The sequence below is a fragment of the Garra rufa genome, chromosome 1 (genome assembly GCF_049309525.1).
Source record: "Garra rufa chromosome 1, GarRuf1.0, whole genome shotgun sequence".
Lineage (NCBI taxonomy): Eukaryota > Metazoa > Chordata > Actinopteri > Cypriniformes > Cyprinidae > Garra > Garra rufa.
In genome coordinates this window covers 9979799-9999200 of record NC_133361.1, presented here as the reverse complement: position 1 = coordinate 9999200, position 19402 = coordinate 9979799, and the positions used below count along the sequence as shown (strand labels likewise).

At 41.5% G+C, this 19402-nt stretch overlaps 1 protein-coding gene across 1 annotated transcript; it reads left to right on the top strand.

The window, feature by feature from the left end:
• Positions 1-2488: 2488 nt before the first annotated feature.
• LOC141344145 (uncharacterized) lies at positions 2489-16335 on the top strand. The gene is made up of 5 exons (XM_073848962.1): positions 2489-2507; positions 4887-5027; positions 5372-6321; positions 8864-8868; positions 15963-16335. The coding sequence occupies exons 1-5, from the start codon at positions 2489-2491 to the stop codon at positions 16231-16233; spliced, it is 1386 nt and encodes a 461-aa protein (XP_073705063.1). The 3' UTR covers positions 16234-16335.
• The last annotated feature ends 3067 nt before the right edge of the window (positions 16336-19402 follow it).

Sequence of the window (19402 nt, the reverse complement as noted above, 5' to 3'; positions counted from 1 at the left end):
TGCTGCTGCCATTAGAAGTCGGGGTTGCCCACTGGCTGATCTAGCCTGAAAAAGAAGCGTTTTGCTATTGGAGCACAAGGAACCATATTTACAAGGCAGTTCTTGACGGATTTATTTGGTGATTTAAAAACATTAAATATAAGTGTTAGCCTGGCAAGAACACAAGGTGTCCTCTTCCCGCACTGATCACATGTGAATGGTTTCTCTGTGAATCCTCTCATGTATTTTCAGGGTTCCTGACAGAGTAAATCTCTTGTCGCAGTGTGAACACTTGAACAGTTTCTCTCCAGTGTGAATCCTTTGGTGCAGTTTTAATTGTCCAGCTGTTGTAAATGTCTTTTCACACTCAAAGCACATGAAGTTTTCTGTTTTTTCTGATGTATTTTCAAACTTTTTAGTAAGGAAAAACTCTTTCCACACAAATGACATAAATCCGGCTTCTCCTTTGTATGAACACTCAGGTGTGCGCTCAGGGATGAAGCCCAACGAACTGTTTTGCTGCACTGATCACATGGGTACATTTTCTCTCCAGTGTGGATGTTCATGTGCTCCTTCAGTTTTGATGAATGTGAGAAACTCCTCCCGCATTGATCACAAGTGAACGGTTTCTCTCCAGTGTGAACTCTCATGTGAACATCAACACCATATTTGCGTGTGAAACTCTTTCCACACTGAGTGCAGGTGAAAGATGTCTCATCTCTTCTTTTCTTTAAATCTTTCTGTTTGGTTTGAGAGCAACTCAAAGGTTCTCCAGGTTTTTGACATGATTCTTCTCCTCAACTTCTCCTCTTTTTCTTTAATCAACTCTGAAATAAAAGTTTTTAAAAAATCAGTAACTTGTAAAAAGCTGTTAAAGCAGCACCAATAATTCCTACAGATGATGGCACCAGACCAGAAACAGTTGTGGCTGTTGTTAGGCATATCAAAATTAAAGATAATTTAATCATAAATAACAACAGTTATGCATTAATAAGTGCAGTTACTAATAGTTGTACATGTCTATTCTTGAAAATACACATTTGACCGTAAAGCACTGAGCTTGAGATGAGAAGCATACTACATTTACTTTTATTACCATCGGTAAAATGCAAAATCAAATTTGTATATAGAAAATGAATATATACTCAAAAAACTGTGTTTTGAGACACTTCTTACAACATAGACAAAAATAGGTCAAAATTTGACCAAATTTGATTTCTTGATGATTCGATACTGGTTTTACAATTGCAAAATATAAAGATAAAAAGAAATGTCTGATCATATTTAAACTGGATGATTTGTAGAGCTTTAAAGTGCTGCGAATAGTTATTGAAAGTCACAGAAATGTACTTGATTTTTCTTCTCTCAATAGTTTGTACAAACCCTGAAATTAATTATGCAATGACATTTGACTATTTCTACCACAACAAAGTGGTTATAGCTAGCATTACTGCTCTGGGTTTTTCCATGCACCTCAGGTAAACAAAGCAGAAAGAAGTGTAAGACCAATGCTGCATCTTGTAAAAAGAGGCCTAAAAGGTGTCCATTAAAATTTGAGTAGCCAAACTGGTTTGTCAGTGAGGAAGTTTAATTCAACCCTTTCACAAAAGGTGTTCATATAACCACAGTGGGTTATGACTAAAATGTAACAGTTCAGAGAGAAACTGATGCATGCTGCATATTAGATTTGTGCCGCTCTTAAAAGCACAGACATGCTGCCTTTAGTTCAGTCTAAAATTTGATTTCTGTCATTGTTTACTCACTGACATGATATTTTAAAGAATGCGGGAAACCAAACAGCAGCTGGTCCACATTTGATAGTAGGAAAAAGTACTATGGATGGGCATGTCTAAACCCCCTCAGAGGGTTAAAGCTGTGTGAGCCTACCACAAACAGTCATAAATATAAATAAAGAATAAACACCAACCATCTTGTTCCTCATCTTCTATTCTCCGCTGGTTAAAATCATGAAACACACACCAGCTGTTCTGCGCCCAGTTTAAGAGTATTTAACTTGCGTAACTTGTTGCGTAACTGCCATCTAGTGGACATTTTAAGACACTGAACACTACCTTTTTTGGGACAATCCTCATCAAGCCTTGCTTTTAAGGGGTTTTGAATAACAATATCTGTGCGTTTATTTCTCTGCTTGCTTTGGGTGACATGTATGTTTGACATGTTGACATTATTAAATGTGTATGTAAACTAGTGAAGTTGTTGTCAGAAATCCTGTCCAAGAGCTTAAGTTTATTATTCCGGATATGTTCTGATTTTAGACAGCACCGCAGCAATTAATGATTGATTACTGGGCAAACCTCCAGGGGCATAAAGATGAACACATTACAAAAGTGGTTTTAAAAAATTGTTGGGAACAAAATGTAAGATTTGAAAAGAAAAAATTACAAGATGTAAGAAAAAGTTTTGGGTGGTGTAGTAAAATCTATGCAGAAGTATTTCAGGTAAATAATATCAAGATGAGTCCAACAGTTGTTATTCAGGATTATGAACCATGGGTTATAACACCTCAAGTAGATCTGCATCTGTTGGGGGTTACAATAACAGAAAGAGAAGTTGATTTGACATCTGCATTCTCAGAATATACCAGAGTCCAATACCCTCGACATATAAGTATATACAGACGGATCAAAAGATCCAGAACGACAAACAACTGGGGATGGTTTTTAGTCCAAGATACTGGTAATCAGTGGATCAGTGGAGTAAAGTGAATGTTAAATCATTTGGCAGTTTATACTGTAGAAATGATAGGAATGCTTTTGGCATTACAGTGAGTAGAGGACAGTAAACCTGACAATGTTTGAATCTGTTCAGACTCAGTTTCAGTTTTATCCACTTCCTTTTAATATCCTATATATTCAAGAATTGTTTAAAATGATCCATCAATCAGTTTTATGTGGGTTTCAGCACGCATAGGAATAAGGGGAAATGAAGAAGTGGATAATTTGCAAAACAAGCTTTACAGAAAGAAATAATAGAGTTACAAGTTCCATTAAGTAAATCTGAGATGAAGGTTTTAATCTGGAGTAAATTGATAGAAGAATGGCAAGTTAAGTGGAACAATGGAATAAAGGTACAGTTTATTAAACAAGGTAATAAGTGTATAAGTAAGTCAAGGAATTTTTCAACAGAATATTATTAGGGCACTCAAATTTAAATAGCACACTTAAAATAATAGGAACACTATAAGGTTGATGAAACAATAACTCTTGTATTTCTTGATTGTAGAAAGTGTGAGCAAGGAAGAGGAACAATGATGGAAGAAATACAAAAGAATGTAAATCAGGAATTACATTTTATGGTTTTAATAAAATGGGCAGGTGAAATAAATAGTTAAGTCTTCGATTTTGCTAGAGAAACGGGTTTGGTGAATAGATTGTAAACTCTGTTCCACACTCCGGAGGTAATGCACCTATTTAAGTTGGTTGCCAGCGGCCGTTAAAAACTACGAAGAAGAGACAGGACCGCAGATGTTCGTCTATGCGCAAGTGTTAATGCTCTGTGCAATGCGTTTTATGCAACGACGTAAGTACACATATGTGACCCTGGACCACAAAACCGGTCTTAAGTCGCTGGGGTATATTTGTAGCAATAGCCAAAAATACATTGCATGGGTCAAAATTTTTGATTTTTCTTTTATGCCAAAAATCATTAGGAAATTAAGTAAAGATCATGTTCCATGAAGATTTTTTGTAAAATTCCTTCTGTAAACATATCAAAATGTAATTTTTGATTTGTAATATGCATTGTTAAGAACCTAATTTGGACAACTTTAAAGGTGATTTTCTCAGTCTTTTTGATTTTTTTGCATCCTCAGATTTCTGATTTCAAATAGATGTATCTCAGCCAAATATTGTCCTATCCTAACAAACCATACATCAATAGAAAGCTTATTTATTGAGCTATAAATCTCAGTTTTGTCAAATTTAACCTTATGACTGGTTTTGTGGTCCAGGGTCACATATATGTGTTCATGTGGCATATATTGTTATTGTTCTGTTAATGCTTATTGTTTACTTTTGGGACTTCTAAGCGTTTATCGCGTAATTTACAGCTGGAAATACGCCAATTAGCGGAAACCACGCGTGTATTATCGGCATTGTTGTACTGCAACTTGTGTTGAGTTTATCGATAATGAGAATGGGGACCAGGGAAGTGTTTCATAAAAAAAAGTTTACCAAATAAACCAGGCTTAGTTCAGTTTTTGCATGTTGATATTTGTATTATTATTATTATTGCAAGTCATGTTATTGTAACATATCCCTGCTGAAAAAACAAAAACAAAACAGCATATGCTTGTTAAGTATGTTTTAGTGCTGGCATGCTGGTTTAAGCTGGTTAATGCTGGTCCTATGCTGGTTTATGCCGGTTTTCTGCACAGGTTTATATCATGTATTCTGATTCAATAATGTGTTTCTAGCAGCAAACACTCATAATAAAGTGAGGTGATCTACTGATGATCCTGAATGGTTTGTTGAATGTGTGTTGATAGTCTGAGGTCTATGAATATTAACAAAGCAGCTGAAAAGACTTTTATTTCATGTCAATAGTACCTGTTTTCACCTCATTTATCATGCTGATGTCTTCAATGCAGTGAGTTTTAAGTGGCAATTTACAGAAGGTGTCTGTACTGAGGTTGGTTACAAATCTGTAAATGCATTTATGTGTTTATGTTTTCACATTGTTTATATTTAAAAATGTTACTTTATTTATATGGTGCTGTGAAAACGATATGCAGTACGTGATATTAGCTCCTCTCATTCTGCAGTTCATCTTCGATGAAGCTCCGCCCACAATAATCGCATCAGCGAAGCTCCGCCCATAATAAGCGCATCATCAGTGAAGCTCCGCCCACAATAATTCACCAATAAATGCTGGAATATTCCCATCAGTTTACAAGAGCAGACGAGCATCAAATCATCAGGAAGAGCTGAAATCTACCAAGACTGAGTTTATTAAAGACGACAAAGAGAAGATGAGAGACCCAGAACCCTGCAGAATCAAACACACTGAAGATACTGAAGAACAAACAGGTTGGTGTTTATTTTTCTTCCTTTATTATTAGTGCTGATGGTTATAAAGCTTCAAGCTGATTTAAACTTGCCGTAATAGGAAAAACTTGTTAGAGCTCTGCAGGACTATAGCCAAAGCATCAAATAGTAAGGCCTATAATGGTATTACAAATAATAATTTGAAGATCAATGTACCTCATATGGAAAAAAATAAGGATGTACATTTTTATTATTAAAAAAAATGCATCAAAATGACCAAATATTAAATACCATTGATCTACTTTTTTATTGTTATATCAGGGTTCTTTTTGGTGTCTTTGCGTTTTAAGTTACTGAAAATTAACCATTTTGACTTTTATTTTTAGAGTTCGTTGAAGAAATCGATGAGAATGAAGAATTGAGTGAATGTGAAGATAAAAGTCATGTCAAACCTGGAGAAAAACCTTTGAGTTGCTCTCAAACCAAACAGAAAGTTTTAAAGAAAAGTGGAGCCAAGAAATCATTCCTCTGCACTCAGTGTGGAAAGAGTTTCTTAAACAAATCAAGTCTCGAGAGTCACATGAGAGTTCACACTGGAGAGAAACCTTTTCAGTGTTCATACTGTGACAAGAGATTCAGTCAGTCATCAAATCTGAAAACACATGAGAGGATCCACACTGGAGTTAAACCGTATATGTGTTCACACTGTGACAAGAGATTCAGTCAGTCAGGACAGCTGAAAAATCATGAAACAATCCACACTGGAGAGAAACCGCACACATGTGATCAGTGCGGGAAGAGTTTCAGACTAAAAGAGCTACTTGCAGTACACATGAGAGTTCATACTGGAGAGAAACTGTTTGCTTGTAATCAGTGCGGGAAGAGTTTCACATATTTATTAAGTCTTAAAACACACATAAATGTTCACACTAGAGAGAAACTGTATGCATGTGATCAATGCGACAAAGTGTTTTTGAGAGCTCAAAACCTGAGGGAACACCTGACAGTTCACACAAAGGAGAAACCATATTCATGTCATTTGTGTGGAAAGAGATTCTCACGTCTACAACAATTGAAAGGTCATCAGAAAACACACACTGTTGTGAGAGAGTACATGTGCTTTGAGTGTGAGAAGACTTTTACTACAGCGAGCAATTTGAAAATGCATGAGAGGATCCACAATGGAGAAAAACCTTATAACTGTTCACACTGTGACAAGAGATTCAGTCATTCAGGAGACCTAAAAAAACACGAGAGGATCCACACTGGAGAGAAACCGTATCACTGCACTGAATGTGGGAAGTGTTTCAATAATTCATCTTCTCTACACAGACATATAAGAAACAAACACAGTAAGTAGATCATCTTCAGATCCAGCTCTTTCAGATCTGATGCTGCGTCCTCAACAAATGCAACACAGTTATTTGTCAATCATTAAAATATCCGTTGGACCCTAACAGTCATTACAAGTGACATGACAAAGAAACTACAGTTTTCACAGTGAATAAAGTTCATCTTCATCTTCAAGACCAGCAGATTCAACTGTGAGATTCAGATCTACTCAAAGATGGAGTTCCTCCCCAAAGAACAACGTCAAAAAGTTGTATTGTTGTCTATCATTTTGCTTAATCATATAAATGATATCATTGTGCTTTCGTATGAGTTTCATATTATGTTCGATTGTCTTGTTAAATTACAAAAGACCACAATGTTGATGAGCTTGCAATTGTAGAAATTAAAAAGATAAACTAACAATGAATTATTTCTACATAAAATGTATCAATTTTTATTTTTGTTTTTTTTTTAGTTTGTCTTCAATGGGTTATGAAAACAAGATGATGTATCAGATGGATCTATATTGGATCCATGCATTAGTTGTTAAAGTCTTATTAACCTGCAGCTTTCTGTATCATGAATGATAATCAAGCAACAAGAGAAAAAGAGACTCTTCAACCTTTGCTCTTGACTGAATGACTTTAGTAGCTTTAATTAGCATCAATGCATCAGTTTATACAGTAAAGAATATGCATTTGATTCATTTATTCAATTTCTTTTGAAGGCTATTATTTACCTGAATACTGTTAGACCATAGTGTTTACTGTATCATCAAAATTATATATAAACTTGTTATATATAGATCTTAACAGTCAGTTGGTCAGTACATTTCTGATCATTATTTATCTTTTTCAAAGTTGGCAAAAGTATTAAATGAAGAAAGCAAATGTGGCTTTTTAAATGTTGCCACCATAAGGAGGGTGATAATGCTTTCTACATTGGTGTCATGACTAGGGACGGGCATCAGAAACATTTTATCGATACCAATACTGATGTTGCTTATCAATAATGGTACTTAACAATACTGTTATCAATACTATTTGGCGCAAAAAGATGTAAAGATGTTGTGCATTTCAAGTAATTTTAGTTTTGCTAACTGTATTCTTCTTCCAGCAAGAGCAGTGAGTTATTTTTCTGCATGTGTATTATTTTATGAACATTAAAGAAACAGTTCACCAACAGTTCATTAAAATTGTGTCTTCATTTAATCACTTTCAAGATGTTTTAAACCTTAATGAGTTTCTTCTGTTGAACATAAAAATGTGGACAGTCAGTGTCCACTGGCATAGAGAAAAAAAAATAAAAAATTGTTTGTGTGTTCATGTCCTTATTCTGCGAGACAGATTATGCTAAAAACACTGCGAGCTTAGTATGTGTAATAAAGGAAACTATGTCTGTGCCATTCATTCATTCATAAAGAATAAATGAAAGAATTCATATTTAAACGCTATTTTTACAGCTTAATATTTACAAATGCCAGTCCATATCACGATGACTTGATCACTTTGACTAACGTAATAATTGACACATTTAAGCATATGTATTGTTTTGTTAAACAACTGATGCTCATTCACAAATGTTTATTTCTAATTCTAACATTATTCTGTTTCTTCATTACAATAACTGTAAATACATAGAAATACACTACCGTTCAAAAGTTTGGGATCAGAACATTTTTTTTGTTTCTTTCTTTAAAAAAATAAAATAAAATAATAATACTTTTATTCACCAAGGATGTATTAAGTTAATAATTAAAAGGTTATTAAAAGTTAATAATAATTTTCATTGTTATAAAAAAATACATATTTAAGTATCCTGAAAAAATAAATAAATAAATAAATAAACACACAGGTTGCAAAAAATATTTGGCAGCACAACTGTTGATATTATCCAACATTGAACATTCTAATAATAAATCGGCATATTAGAATGATTTCTGAAGGATCATGTGACACTTATGACTGGAGCAACAGCTGATAAAAATACAGCTTTTCATCACAGGAATAAATTCTATTTTAAAGTATGTTAAAGAAAAAACTAAACAACAACAAAAAAAAAAACATTATTTTATATTGTAAAAACATTTTGCAATATTACTGTTTTTTCCTGTATTTTTAATCAAATAAATGCAGCCTTGATGAGCATAAGAGGCTTCTTTAAAGACTATTACAAGTCTTACTGATCCCAAACTTTTGAACGGTAGTGTATATATAAAACATTTGAAAGTATAAAGTCAGAAAAAAATGCATGTTTGTAAATAAAGTAACCCTCAGTCGGACACCAATACAATGAGCTTTAAGTGTCAATTTACAGGAGATCTGAAGACATTAGCATAAAATGAGGTGAAAACAGTAACAATTGACATGAAATAGTCTTTTCAGCAGCTCCTTTAATATTAATGAGCCTCAGACGATCAACACTCATTCAAGACATTCAGGATCGTCAGCAGATCATCTCACTTTATTCTGAGTGTTTGCTGTTAGAAACTGATTATGCGAGTCAGGATATATGATAAAGTCAACAAAACTGTCACGTGAGATAACAGGGGGTCTGGGTCCAGGTGCAGGTAAGGAGTTTTAATATAAATAAATAAACAAAACACAAACAAAAGGCCAACACGGCACACACAACTTGAATACAAACTAAATAAACAGAACTGCAAACAAGGTCTGGGCAACAAGGTCCGGGAACACTGAAGACAGCAAACAGAGACAACAACAAACCATACAGAAGACAATGCAGCCAGGATGAGTAGTGGGAAATGAGTGTTCTTATAGACCAGATGTGATTGTGAACAGGTGTGCGTGTAATCAGTGATAACGACTAGACAGGAGTGTACAATTAGGGATGTGTGTGCAAGGAAGGGAAAACAACGACCTCAGGTGGCTGAGGGGAGCCCCACAGCCCAGATCATGACACTACCCCCTCCCCACGGAACGGCTCCCAGACGTTCCACAAGTCTGGAGGGTGGAGGAACGGGGGAAGGCAAATCAGGGGGAGGGACGGCGGGCCAGGCCCGTGCAGCGCAGTCACCGCCGCGTCCGGAGCAGAGAGAGCGGTCAACGCCGCATCCGGAGCAGAGAGAGCGGTCAACGCCGCGTCCGGAGCAGAGAGAGCGGTCACCGCCGCGTCCGGAGCAGAGAGAGCGGTCTCCGCCGCGTCCGGAGCAGAGAGAGCGGTCACCGCCGCGTCCGGAGCAGAGAGAGCGGTCACCGCCGCGTCCGGAGCAGAGAGAGCGGTCACCGCCGCGTCCGGAGCAGAGAGAGCGGTCACCGCCGCGTCCGGAGCAGAGAGAGCGGTCACCGCCGCGTCCGGAACAGAGAGAGCGGTCAACGCCGCGTCAGGAGCAGAGAGAGCGGTCCACGCCGCGTCAGGAGCAGAGAGAGCGGTCACCGCCGCGTCCGGAGCAGAAAGAGCGGTCACCGCCAGGTCCGGAGCAGAGAGAGCGGTCACCGCCGCGTCCGGAGCAGAAAGAGCGGTCACCGCCAGGTCCGGAGCAGAGAGAGCGGTCACCGCCGCGTCCGGAGCAGAGAGCGCGGTCACCTCCGCGTCCGGAACAGAGAGAGCGGTCACCGCCGCGTCCGGAGCAGAGAGCGCGGTCACCTCCGCGTCCGGAACAGAGAGAGCGGTCACCGCCGCATCCGGAGCAGAGAGCGCGGTCACCTCCGCGTCCGGAACAGAGAGAGCGGTCACCGCCGCGTCCGGAGCAGAGAGCGCGGTCACCTCCGCGTCCGGAACAGAGAGAGCGGTCACCGCCGCGTCCGGAACAGAGAGAGCGGTCACCGCCGCGTCCGGAGCAGAGAGCGCGGTCACCTCCGCGTCCGGAACAGAGAGAGCGGTCACCGCCGCATCCGGAGCAGAGAGCGCGGTCACCTCCGCGTCCGGAACAGAGAGAGCGGTCACCGCCGCGTCCGGAGCAGAGAGAGCGGTCACCTCCGCGTCCGGAACAGAGAGAGCGGTCACCGCCGCGTCCGGAGCAGAGAGAGCGGTCACCTCCGCGTCCGGAACAGAGAGAGCGGTCACCGCCGCGTCCGGAGCAGAGAGCGCGGTCACCTCCGCGTCCGGAACAGAGAGAGCGGTCACCGCCGCGTCCGGAACAGAGAGAGCGGTCACCGCCGCGTCCGGAGCAGAGAGCGCGGTCACCTCCGCGTCCGGAACAGAGAGAGCGGTCACCGCCGCGTCCGGAGCAGAGAGCGCGGTCACCTCCGCGTCCGGAACAGAGAGAGCGGTCACCGCCGCGTCCGGAACAGAGAGAGCGGTCACCGCCGCGTCCGGAGCAGAGAGCGCGGTCACCTCCGCGTCCGGAACAGAGAGAGCGGTCACCGCCGCATCCGGAGCAGAGAGCGCGGTCACCTCCGCGTCCGGAACAGAGAGAGCGGTCACCGCCGCGTCCGGAGCAGAGAGAGCGGTCACCTCCGCGTCCGGAACAGAGAGAGCGGTCACCGCCGCATCCGGAGCAGAGAGCGCGGTCACCTCCGCGTCCGGAACAGAGAGAGCGGTCACCGCCGCGTCCGGAACAGAGAGAGCGGTCACCGCCGCGTCCGGAGCAGAGAGCGCGGTCACCTCCGCGTCCGGAACAGAGAGAGCGGTCACCGCCGCATCCGGAGCAGAGAGCGCGGTCACCTCCGCGTCCGGAACAGAGAGAGCGGTCACCGCCGCGTCCGGAGCAGAGAGCGCGGTCACCTCCGCGTCCGGAACAGAGAGAGCGGTCACCGCCGCGTCCGGAGCAGAGAGCGCGGTCACCTCCGCGTCCGGAACAGAGAGAGCGGTCACCGCCGCGTCCGGAACAGAGAGAGCGGTCACCGCCGCGTCCGGAGCAGAGAGCGCGGTCACCTCCGCGTCCGGAACAGAGAGAGCGGTCACCGCCGCATCCGGAGCAGAGAGCGCGGTCACCTCCGCGTCCGGAACAGAGAGAGCGGTCACCGCCGCGTCCGGAGCAGAGAGCGCGGTCACCTCCGCGTCCGGAACAGAGAGAGCGGTCACCGCCGCGTCCGGAGCAGAGAGCGCGGTCACCTCCGCGTCCGGAACAGAGAGAGCGGTCACCGCCGCATCCGGAGCAGAAAGAGCGGTCACCGCCGCGTCCGTAACAGAGAGAGCGGTCTCCGCCGCGTCAGGAACAGAGAGCACGGTCACCGCCGCGTCCGGAACAGAGAGCGCGGTCACCGCCGCGTCCGGAACAGAGAGAGCGGTCACCGCCGCGTCCGTAACAGAGAGAGCGGTCTCCGCCGCGTCCGGAACAGAGAGCACGGTCACCGCCGCGTCCGTAACAGAGAGAGCGGTCTCCGCCGCGTCAGGAACAGAGAGCACGGTCACCGCCGCGTCCGGAACAGAGAGAGCGGTCACCGCCGCGTCCGTAACAGAGAGAGCGGTCTCCGCCGCGTCCGGAACAGAGAGAGCGGTCACCGCCGCGTCCGGAACAGAGAGAGCGGTCTCCGCCGCGTCAGGAACAGAGAGCACGGTCACCGCCGCGTCCGGAACAGAGAGCGCGGTCACCGCCGCGTCCGGAACAGAGAGAGCGGTCACCGCCGCGTCCGGAACAGAGAGCGCGGTCACCGCCGCGTCCGGAACAGAGAGCGCGGTCTCCGCCGCGTCCGGAACAGAGAGCGCGGTCACCGCCGCGTCCGGAACAGAGAGCGCGGTCATCGGCGCCGTCTTGGGAACATTAACAGCGGACGCCACCGCATTAGGAGCAGGAATAGCGATCGCCACCGCTTCGGGGATCGAGAAAGTGGACACCGCCACCCTCCCGCGAAACAGCGTTTCTATCCCCGCCACAAAGCAGGGGCGCATCCGCGCAGCCTCTGCGCTACGGGCATCCATCGCCGCCAGGCAGGCATAGATGCACTCAAAACGAGCGGCCGACGCCGCCTCGAAGGACATCCCCGCCGTCTCGGGAACAGAACGGGGGGACGCCGCCTCCTTGAGAAAAAAATTCCTCCCCGCTGGACCCATCTTTGCTGGCTGCATTCTGTCACGTGAGATAACAGGGGGTCTGGGTCCAGGTGCAGGTAAGGAGTTTTAATATAAATAAATAAACAAAACACAAACAAAAGGCCAACACGGCACACACAACTTGAATACAAACTAAATAAACAGAACTGCAAACAAGGTCTGGGCAACAAGGTCCGGGAACACTGAAGACAGCAAACAGAGACAACAACAAACCATACAGAAGACAATGCAGCCAGGATGAGTAGTGGGAAATGAGTGTTCTTATAGACCAGATGTGATTGTGAACAGGTGTGCGTGTAATCAGTGATAACGACTAGACAGGAGTGTACAATTAGGGATGTGTGTGCAAGGAAGGGAAAACAACGACCTCAGGTGGCTGAGGGGAGCCCCACAGCCCAGATCATGACAAAAACTGCCTCAATATATGACTATAAAACATCAACAATAACACAAACACTAATGACACTCATCTTCATCAACCATCACAGCTAATAGTTATGAATCTAAATATAGTCTGATTTTATAATAACTACATTCATTTCAATAATAAACGTATGCCAATATACTTTTAAAAGGTCTCACTTGGTCCATTATAGGCTTAATGTAAAGTATTAACAGTATTTATTCCAGTGTATTTGAACAATGTTTGGTAATTAATTTAATCTGTCAAAGATATTAAAAAAGGAGAAATAAATTGGAAGCAGCAATACTTGAGATCGATTTCATCAATTCTCCTTACAGATTTAAAACTATGGAAAGCCATAAAAGCAAGCATAATTGGCAACTTCATGGCTTACAGAAATAAAAATATTCCTGGTGCAAACAACATATAATAAAGCTGAATAAAAGCAATGAATTGTTGATAAAAGAAATAATAATGGATTCAATCCATATTTGAACACAAATACAAACATTAAGGAAAAGCGAATCTGAAGATTCAGATGGACATTGTAATGAATTAGCTCAAATTTATAATGATTCAAATAATGAATCGAATCGAAAGATTCAGGAAAATGATTAAATTGATTCAGAATTAATAGATTTAAGCTTCTTAACCATTCGCCCAGCGAAACTCTTTATCAAGTTTAAATTGTAAGTTTATATTACGCTCATAGTCAGGAGCATAAACCCAAATTATTACTTTAGGATATTAAGCCAGGTAGCTTGATCTGGGCAAGATAGAACTTTGTGAACACAAAAGGCATGACACTTCTTTTAATGAAACAATGATTTATTGAACTACTCTAGGACACAATCTAAGCTACTAAAACACACACACACACACACACACACACACACACACGCACGCACACACGCATGCACGCACACACTCATACACTCATATTGCATTCGTCAAGATCATTCATCCGACGTTAAACATGGTACACGTTACATACAGAATATACGTTTGTCACTTCTTTTCCTACAGGCATATAATGCATAGATTAAACTCGAATGATCACATAAAACACATAAGCATTTAAAACAAAACATGAAAACATATGATACTGTTGCTCTACTAGCAATACTAATAAGCTGATCTTGTCTCAATTGAGAATGTCAGAGGAGAGGGGGAGAAATGTCCGAAAGGGGGTCACCAGAGTCATGCTGGACGGATCCTGTGACCTACAGGCTCGTGTAAATCTGCCTTTTCTGTTTATATGGTTGAACTTTAGGTCAGGAGAAGACTGGACGTTTGTTTCTTAGATGGAGTGGGAGTTTTTTCTCTCATGGTAACTGAGTTAAGTTTTGCAGATTGATTCCCCTGAGGCACAGATCTCGACAGAAGCAGTCCAGGCAAATTGGCGTCTGGTGATGGTCATGTGATGGTCATTTTATGAAGTGAGTTTTAAGTGGCCATTTACAGAAGGTCTTGTGTCTGTACTGAGGTTGATTACAAATCTAGATGCATTTATGTGTTTATGTTTTCACATGGTTTATATTTAAAGAATGTTACTTTATTATATGTGACCCTGGACCACAAAACCAGTCTTAAGTCGCTGGGGTATATTTGTATGAATAGCCAAAAATACATTGTATGGGTCAAAATTATAGATTTTTCTTTTATGTCAAAAATCATTATGAAATTAAGTAAAGATCATGTTCCTTGAAGATTTTTGATTAGTAATATGCATTGCTAAGAACTTTATTTGGACAACTTTAAAGGTGATTTTCTCAGTATTTAGATTTTTTGCACTCTTAGATTTCAGATTTTCAAATAAATGTATCTCGGCCAAATATTGTCCTATCCTAACAAACCATACATCAATAGAAAGCTTATTTATTGAGATTTCATATGATGTATAAATCTCAGTTTTGTCAAATTTAACCTTATGACTGGTTTTGTGGTCCAGGGTCACATATATGGTGCTGTGAAAACGATCTGCAGTAAGAGATATTAGCTCCTCTCATGCTGCAGTTCACCTTCGACATCAGTAAAGCTCGGCACAAAGTATTCACATCATCAGTGAAGCTCCACCCACAACAATCACAGCATCAGTGAAGCTCCGCCCACAGCAGTTCACCAATAAATGCTGGAATATTCCCATCAGTTTACAAGAGCAGACGAGCATCAAAGCATCAGGAAGAGCTGAAATCTGCCCAGACTGAGTTTATTGAAGAGGACAGAGAGAAGATGAGAGACCCAGAACCCTGCAGAATCAAACACACTGAAGATACTGAAGAACAAACAGGTCAGTGTTTATTTTTCTTCCTTTATTATAAGTGCTGATGGTTATAAAGCTTCAAGCTGATTTAAACTTGCCGTTATAGGAAAAAACTGTTAGAGCTCAAATATTAAATACCAATTATCCTATTTTTTTTTTTGTTATATCAGGGTTCATTTTGCTGTCTTTGCTTTTTAAGAGTTACTGAAAATGAACCATTTCGACTTTTATTTTTAGAATTGGTTGAAGAAATCGAAAAGAATGAAGAATTCAGTCAAGTTGAAGATAAAAGTCATGTCAAAACTGGAGAAAAACCTTTTAGTTGCTCTCAAACCAAACCGGAAGATTTAAAGAAAAGCAGAGCCAATAAATCATTCCCCTGCACTCAGTGTGGAAAGAGTGTCTCAAGCAAACCAAGTCTTGGGCGTCACATGAACATCCACACTGGAGAGAAAGCTTATCAGTGTTCACACTGTGACAAGAGATTCATTCAGTCATCAAATCTGAAATCACATGAGATGATCCACACTGGAGTTAAACCTTATACGTGTTCATACTGCGACAAGAGATTCAGTCTGTCAGGACAGCTGAAAAAACATAAAATGATCCACACTGGAGAGAAACCACACACTTGTGATCAGTGCGGGAAGAGTTTCAGACTAAAGGAACTACTTGAAGCACATATAAGAATTCATACTGGAGAGAAACTGTTTTCTTGTAATCAGTGTGGGAAGAGTTTTACACAATCAGCAAGTCTTAAAACACACATCAATGTCCACACTAGAGAGAAACTGTATGCATGTGATCAATGCGACAAAGTGTTTTTGACAGCTCAAAACCTGAAGGAACACCTGAGAGTTCATACAAAAGAGAAACCATATTCATGTCATTTGTGTGGAAAGAGTTTCTCACGTCTACAAAATTTGAAAGATCATCAGAAAACACACACTGGTGTGAGAGAGTACATGTGCTTTGAGTGTGAAAAGACTTTTACTACAGCGAGTCAATTAAAAAGGCATGAGAGGATCCACACTGGAGAGAAACCGTACACGTGTAATCAGTGCGGGAAGAGTTTCAAGCAATCATCAGGTCTTAAAACACACATGAACATTCACACTGGACTAAAACCGTATAAGTGTTCACACTGCAACAAGGGATTCAGTCATTCAGGAGACCTGAAAAAACATGAGAGGATCCACACTGGAGAGAAACCGTATCACTGCACTGAATGTGGGAAGTGTTTCAATAATTCATCTTCTCTACACAAACATATAAGAAACATTCACAGTAAGTAGATCATATTCAGATCCAGTACTTTCAGATCTGATGCTGCATCCTCAACAAATGCAACAGCTATTTGTCAATCATTAAAATATTATCTGGACCCTAACCGGTCATTACAAGTGACATGACAAAGAAACTACAGTGTTCACAGTAAATAAAGTTAATCTTCAAAACCAGCAGATTCAACTGAGAGGTTCAGATCAACTCAAAGATGGAGTTCCTCCACAAAGAACAATGTCAAAAGTTTTATTGTTGTCTATCATTTTGCATAATCATATAAATTATATCAGTATGCTTTCGGATGAGTTTCATATTATGTTCGATTGTCTTGTTAAATTACAAAAGACCAGAGTATTGATTAGCTTTGACGTGATCAGTTCTGCTTTCCAAATTGTAGTGTAGTGGACGATGGTCGAAATGGCATTCCAAGGATCAGTTTATGGCAGGCCCCCTTCTCTATCTGCCAAGGTGGAGGGAGATGTACCACACTGTGATTGGATCTTGGATAAGGGACATAAACAAATGTTCAGAAACATCAGATAAGATGCCAAGACAACTACCAGACACCTCTAATAGAACAGGAAGGGAGACCTTCTGCAACCACGACCACCTAAGAGAGGACTCCTCATTGGACTACGGATTGACCCACTCCAATCCTAAAGTTTGGGAATGACTGCCATAAAAATTCCTTCAGAACTCAACAGCAGTGGCCGAAACAAAGAAGGCCACAAAGATCCATCCAAATCCATTCATACATATGTTTGGAGACCTTAAATTGATGTAAACTAACAGTCTAGTGTATGTTGATGGCCATTGACTGTTAACCTAACAGTTCACAGAAGCAGGCGTGTTAACATATTATGATATGAATAAGTGATTGTTCAACAGTTTCCTATCATGTTTGGACTCTTTTTGCTCCTCATAATATGGGTAATAATTTAAAAGAGGTTTGGGAAAGAAATGTTGCATTGGGTAAATTGTAAAAGACACTGTCCAACATAAGCTCCACATTAGGGCGGGTAACACCATGGCCACCTCAGACACAAGTGGCCAATCACGTTCCTGGAATGGAGAGGCGCTAGATTCCAATCTCCTCCTCGTCAGAAAGAGATAAAGGTACCCTCCGAAAAGACACTCCTTGTACTGCGTCTAAGACCCGTAAGGGAAGAGACATTAACCGCTACACCGTTCTGAGTCTGAGCCCCGCAATGGAAGAGACATTAACAGGCACAAGGTCCTGAGTTTCTGGCCTTACGAGGAAAGAGACTTCAAGACAGCTAAGGTTCCGCTCAGCTCTTGAGTAATCCTTTTATATTCAATTCGGCTGCCCTTCAGTGGCAAAGGACCCAGCAGTGACGGACCCCGTCTGACTCTTGCCACTCCGAAAGCAGCGCAGCCCAGTCCGCAAAGGACCTCCACATTGGCAGACACTGCCTAAACCACACAGCTCCTCAACGATGCAGCCCGGCTGCAAAGGACCCAGTGGAGACCCATCTGACCCAGCTGCCCGGTCCACGCTCTAAGGACCCCCTTTGGCACAACAGAAGTCCAGCATCCTCCAGGTCAGCACCTCGACGGCTACCAGAACGCAAATCTGTGCCCTCCCCACTGTATGCAAACCCCATCACCAGTGGAAGACGTCTCTGCCGCCGGACTGATCACCCGACCAAGTGGAATGAAACTATAAACTTACCAAACCTCTTTCCTAAAAACCTTGGCGTAGTTTATACCTGCAGCCTATGTTTTCTAAGATAATATTTACTTGTGGTCAGCATAACAAATGATAGCTATATTGTTTGTTCCAAGATAAATACGCTGTTATTTATCATTAAACCTACCAGAGCCATTAAGTGGGTTTCCCATAGACAACATTACCATAGAAATCTATTCTGTCGTTACATTCAGCTCAACAGCATTGCATTCTGCCATTCTGAGTTCCAGTGTTGTTTTTGACAACCATCTTAGATTTAGTCTTAGTCTTAGTCTTTTGGACTAAAATGCTTATTAGTTTTAGTCAAATTTTTGTCACTTCTATATGTGATAGTTTTAGTCCGATTTTAGTCGACGAAAAGTCAAAAAGGTTTTAGTCTAGTTTTAGTCGACAAAAAGTCAAAAAGGTTTTAGTCTAGTTTTAGTCAAAAAAGGGGGAAAAGTAGTCTTTTAACAAATTAATGTAGATCAGTAAGTATTTTGCTGTTGGGAAGTGTCACTTGTAAGTTCTGAAAATAGCAGATCTATAGTTCAACACAATGTGAGCTTCCGGATCGACTATTTTCACCAATAATTACAATAATGAAGGCATATTTTAAAACATAAAATACAAACAAGGATGTAATGCTAAAACGGCTTGCCATACTAGTATAGCAAAGAATATTTAATGCTAAATGGCTTGCCATAGTGGCAGATACGTTTTAGGTTTTGATTGGCATGCACAATAAGCAGAAATGTCATGCATTTTAAACGTCTGACGGACCACCCACTAACATTTTCGTCTATTCTCGTCTCGTCAACGAAAACTCACACACGTCTCGTTATGTTTTAGTCCTCAACGAGCCATTTTTATCTCATCATCGTCTCGTTATCGTCATGAAAAAAGTGGCGTCAACGAAATGATGAAAACAACACTGCTGCGTTCATTCCATTTTTGTTAGTTTCTACACTTTACTTGGTATCTTCTTTCCCATTTAGTTGCCTATTATCTATTAGCAGGGTGTATTCATTTATTGGTTTATCACTAGTGTTGTATTTACTCTTGCATATCTGTTGTTAATAAATTTCATTAATATTATTAAAATTGTGTCTTCATTGTGTTGCTGTTTCAAGGCTCTACTAGCTAGCTGAACCACCAAACTTTCAGATAAATCGGTTGACCAATTCCCTCCAGGGTGCAAATCTCAATTTATTGACCCATTGCCAAATTAACAGTCTTTGACTGATACACTGAACCCAGCGAGGTGGGAATTGGTCATCTGATAGATTCACAAACGCACCTTGAGTGACGTGTGACCCAAAACCATAGCGTCATTGGTGATTATGTTATTATATATAGATCTTAACAGTCAGTTGGTCCGTACATTTCTGATCATTATTCATCTTTTTCAAAGTTGGCAAAAGTATACCTAAAAGCAAATTATTAAACGAAGAAAGCAAATGTGGCTTTTTAAACGTTGCCATCATAAG

Excerpts from the sequence above, each read along its gene's own strand:
- LOC141344145 (XM_073848962.1), top strand. Across the intron at positions 5,028-5,371 it reads AGATACTGAAGAACAAACAG|AGTTCGTTGAAGAAATCGAT; the intron begins GTTGGTGTTTAT and ends TTTTATTTTTAG.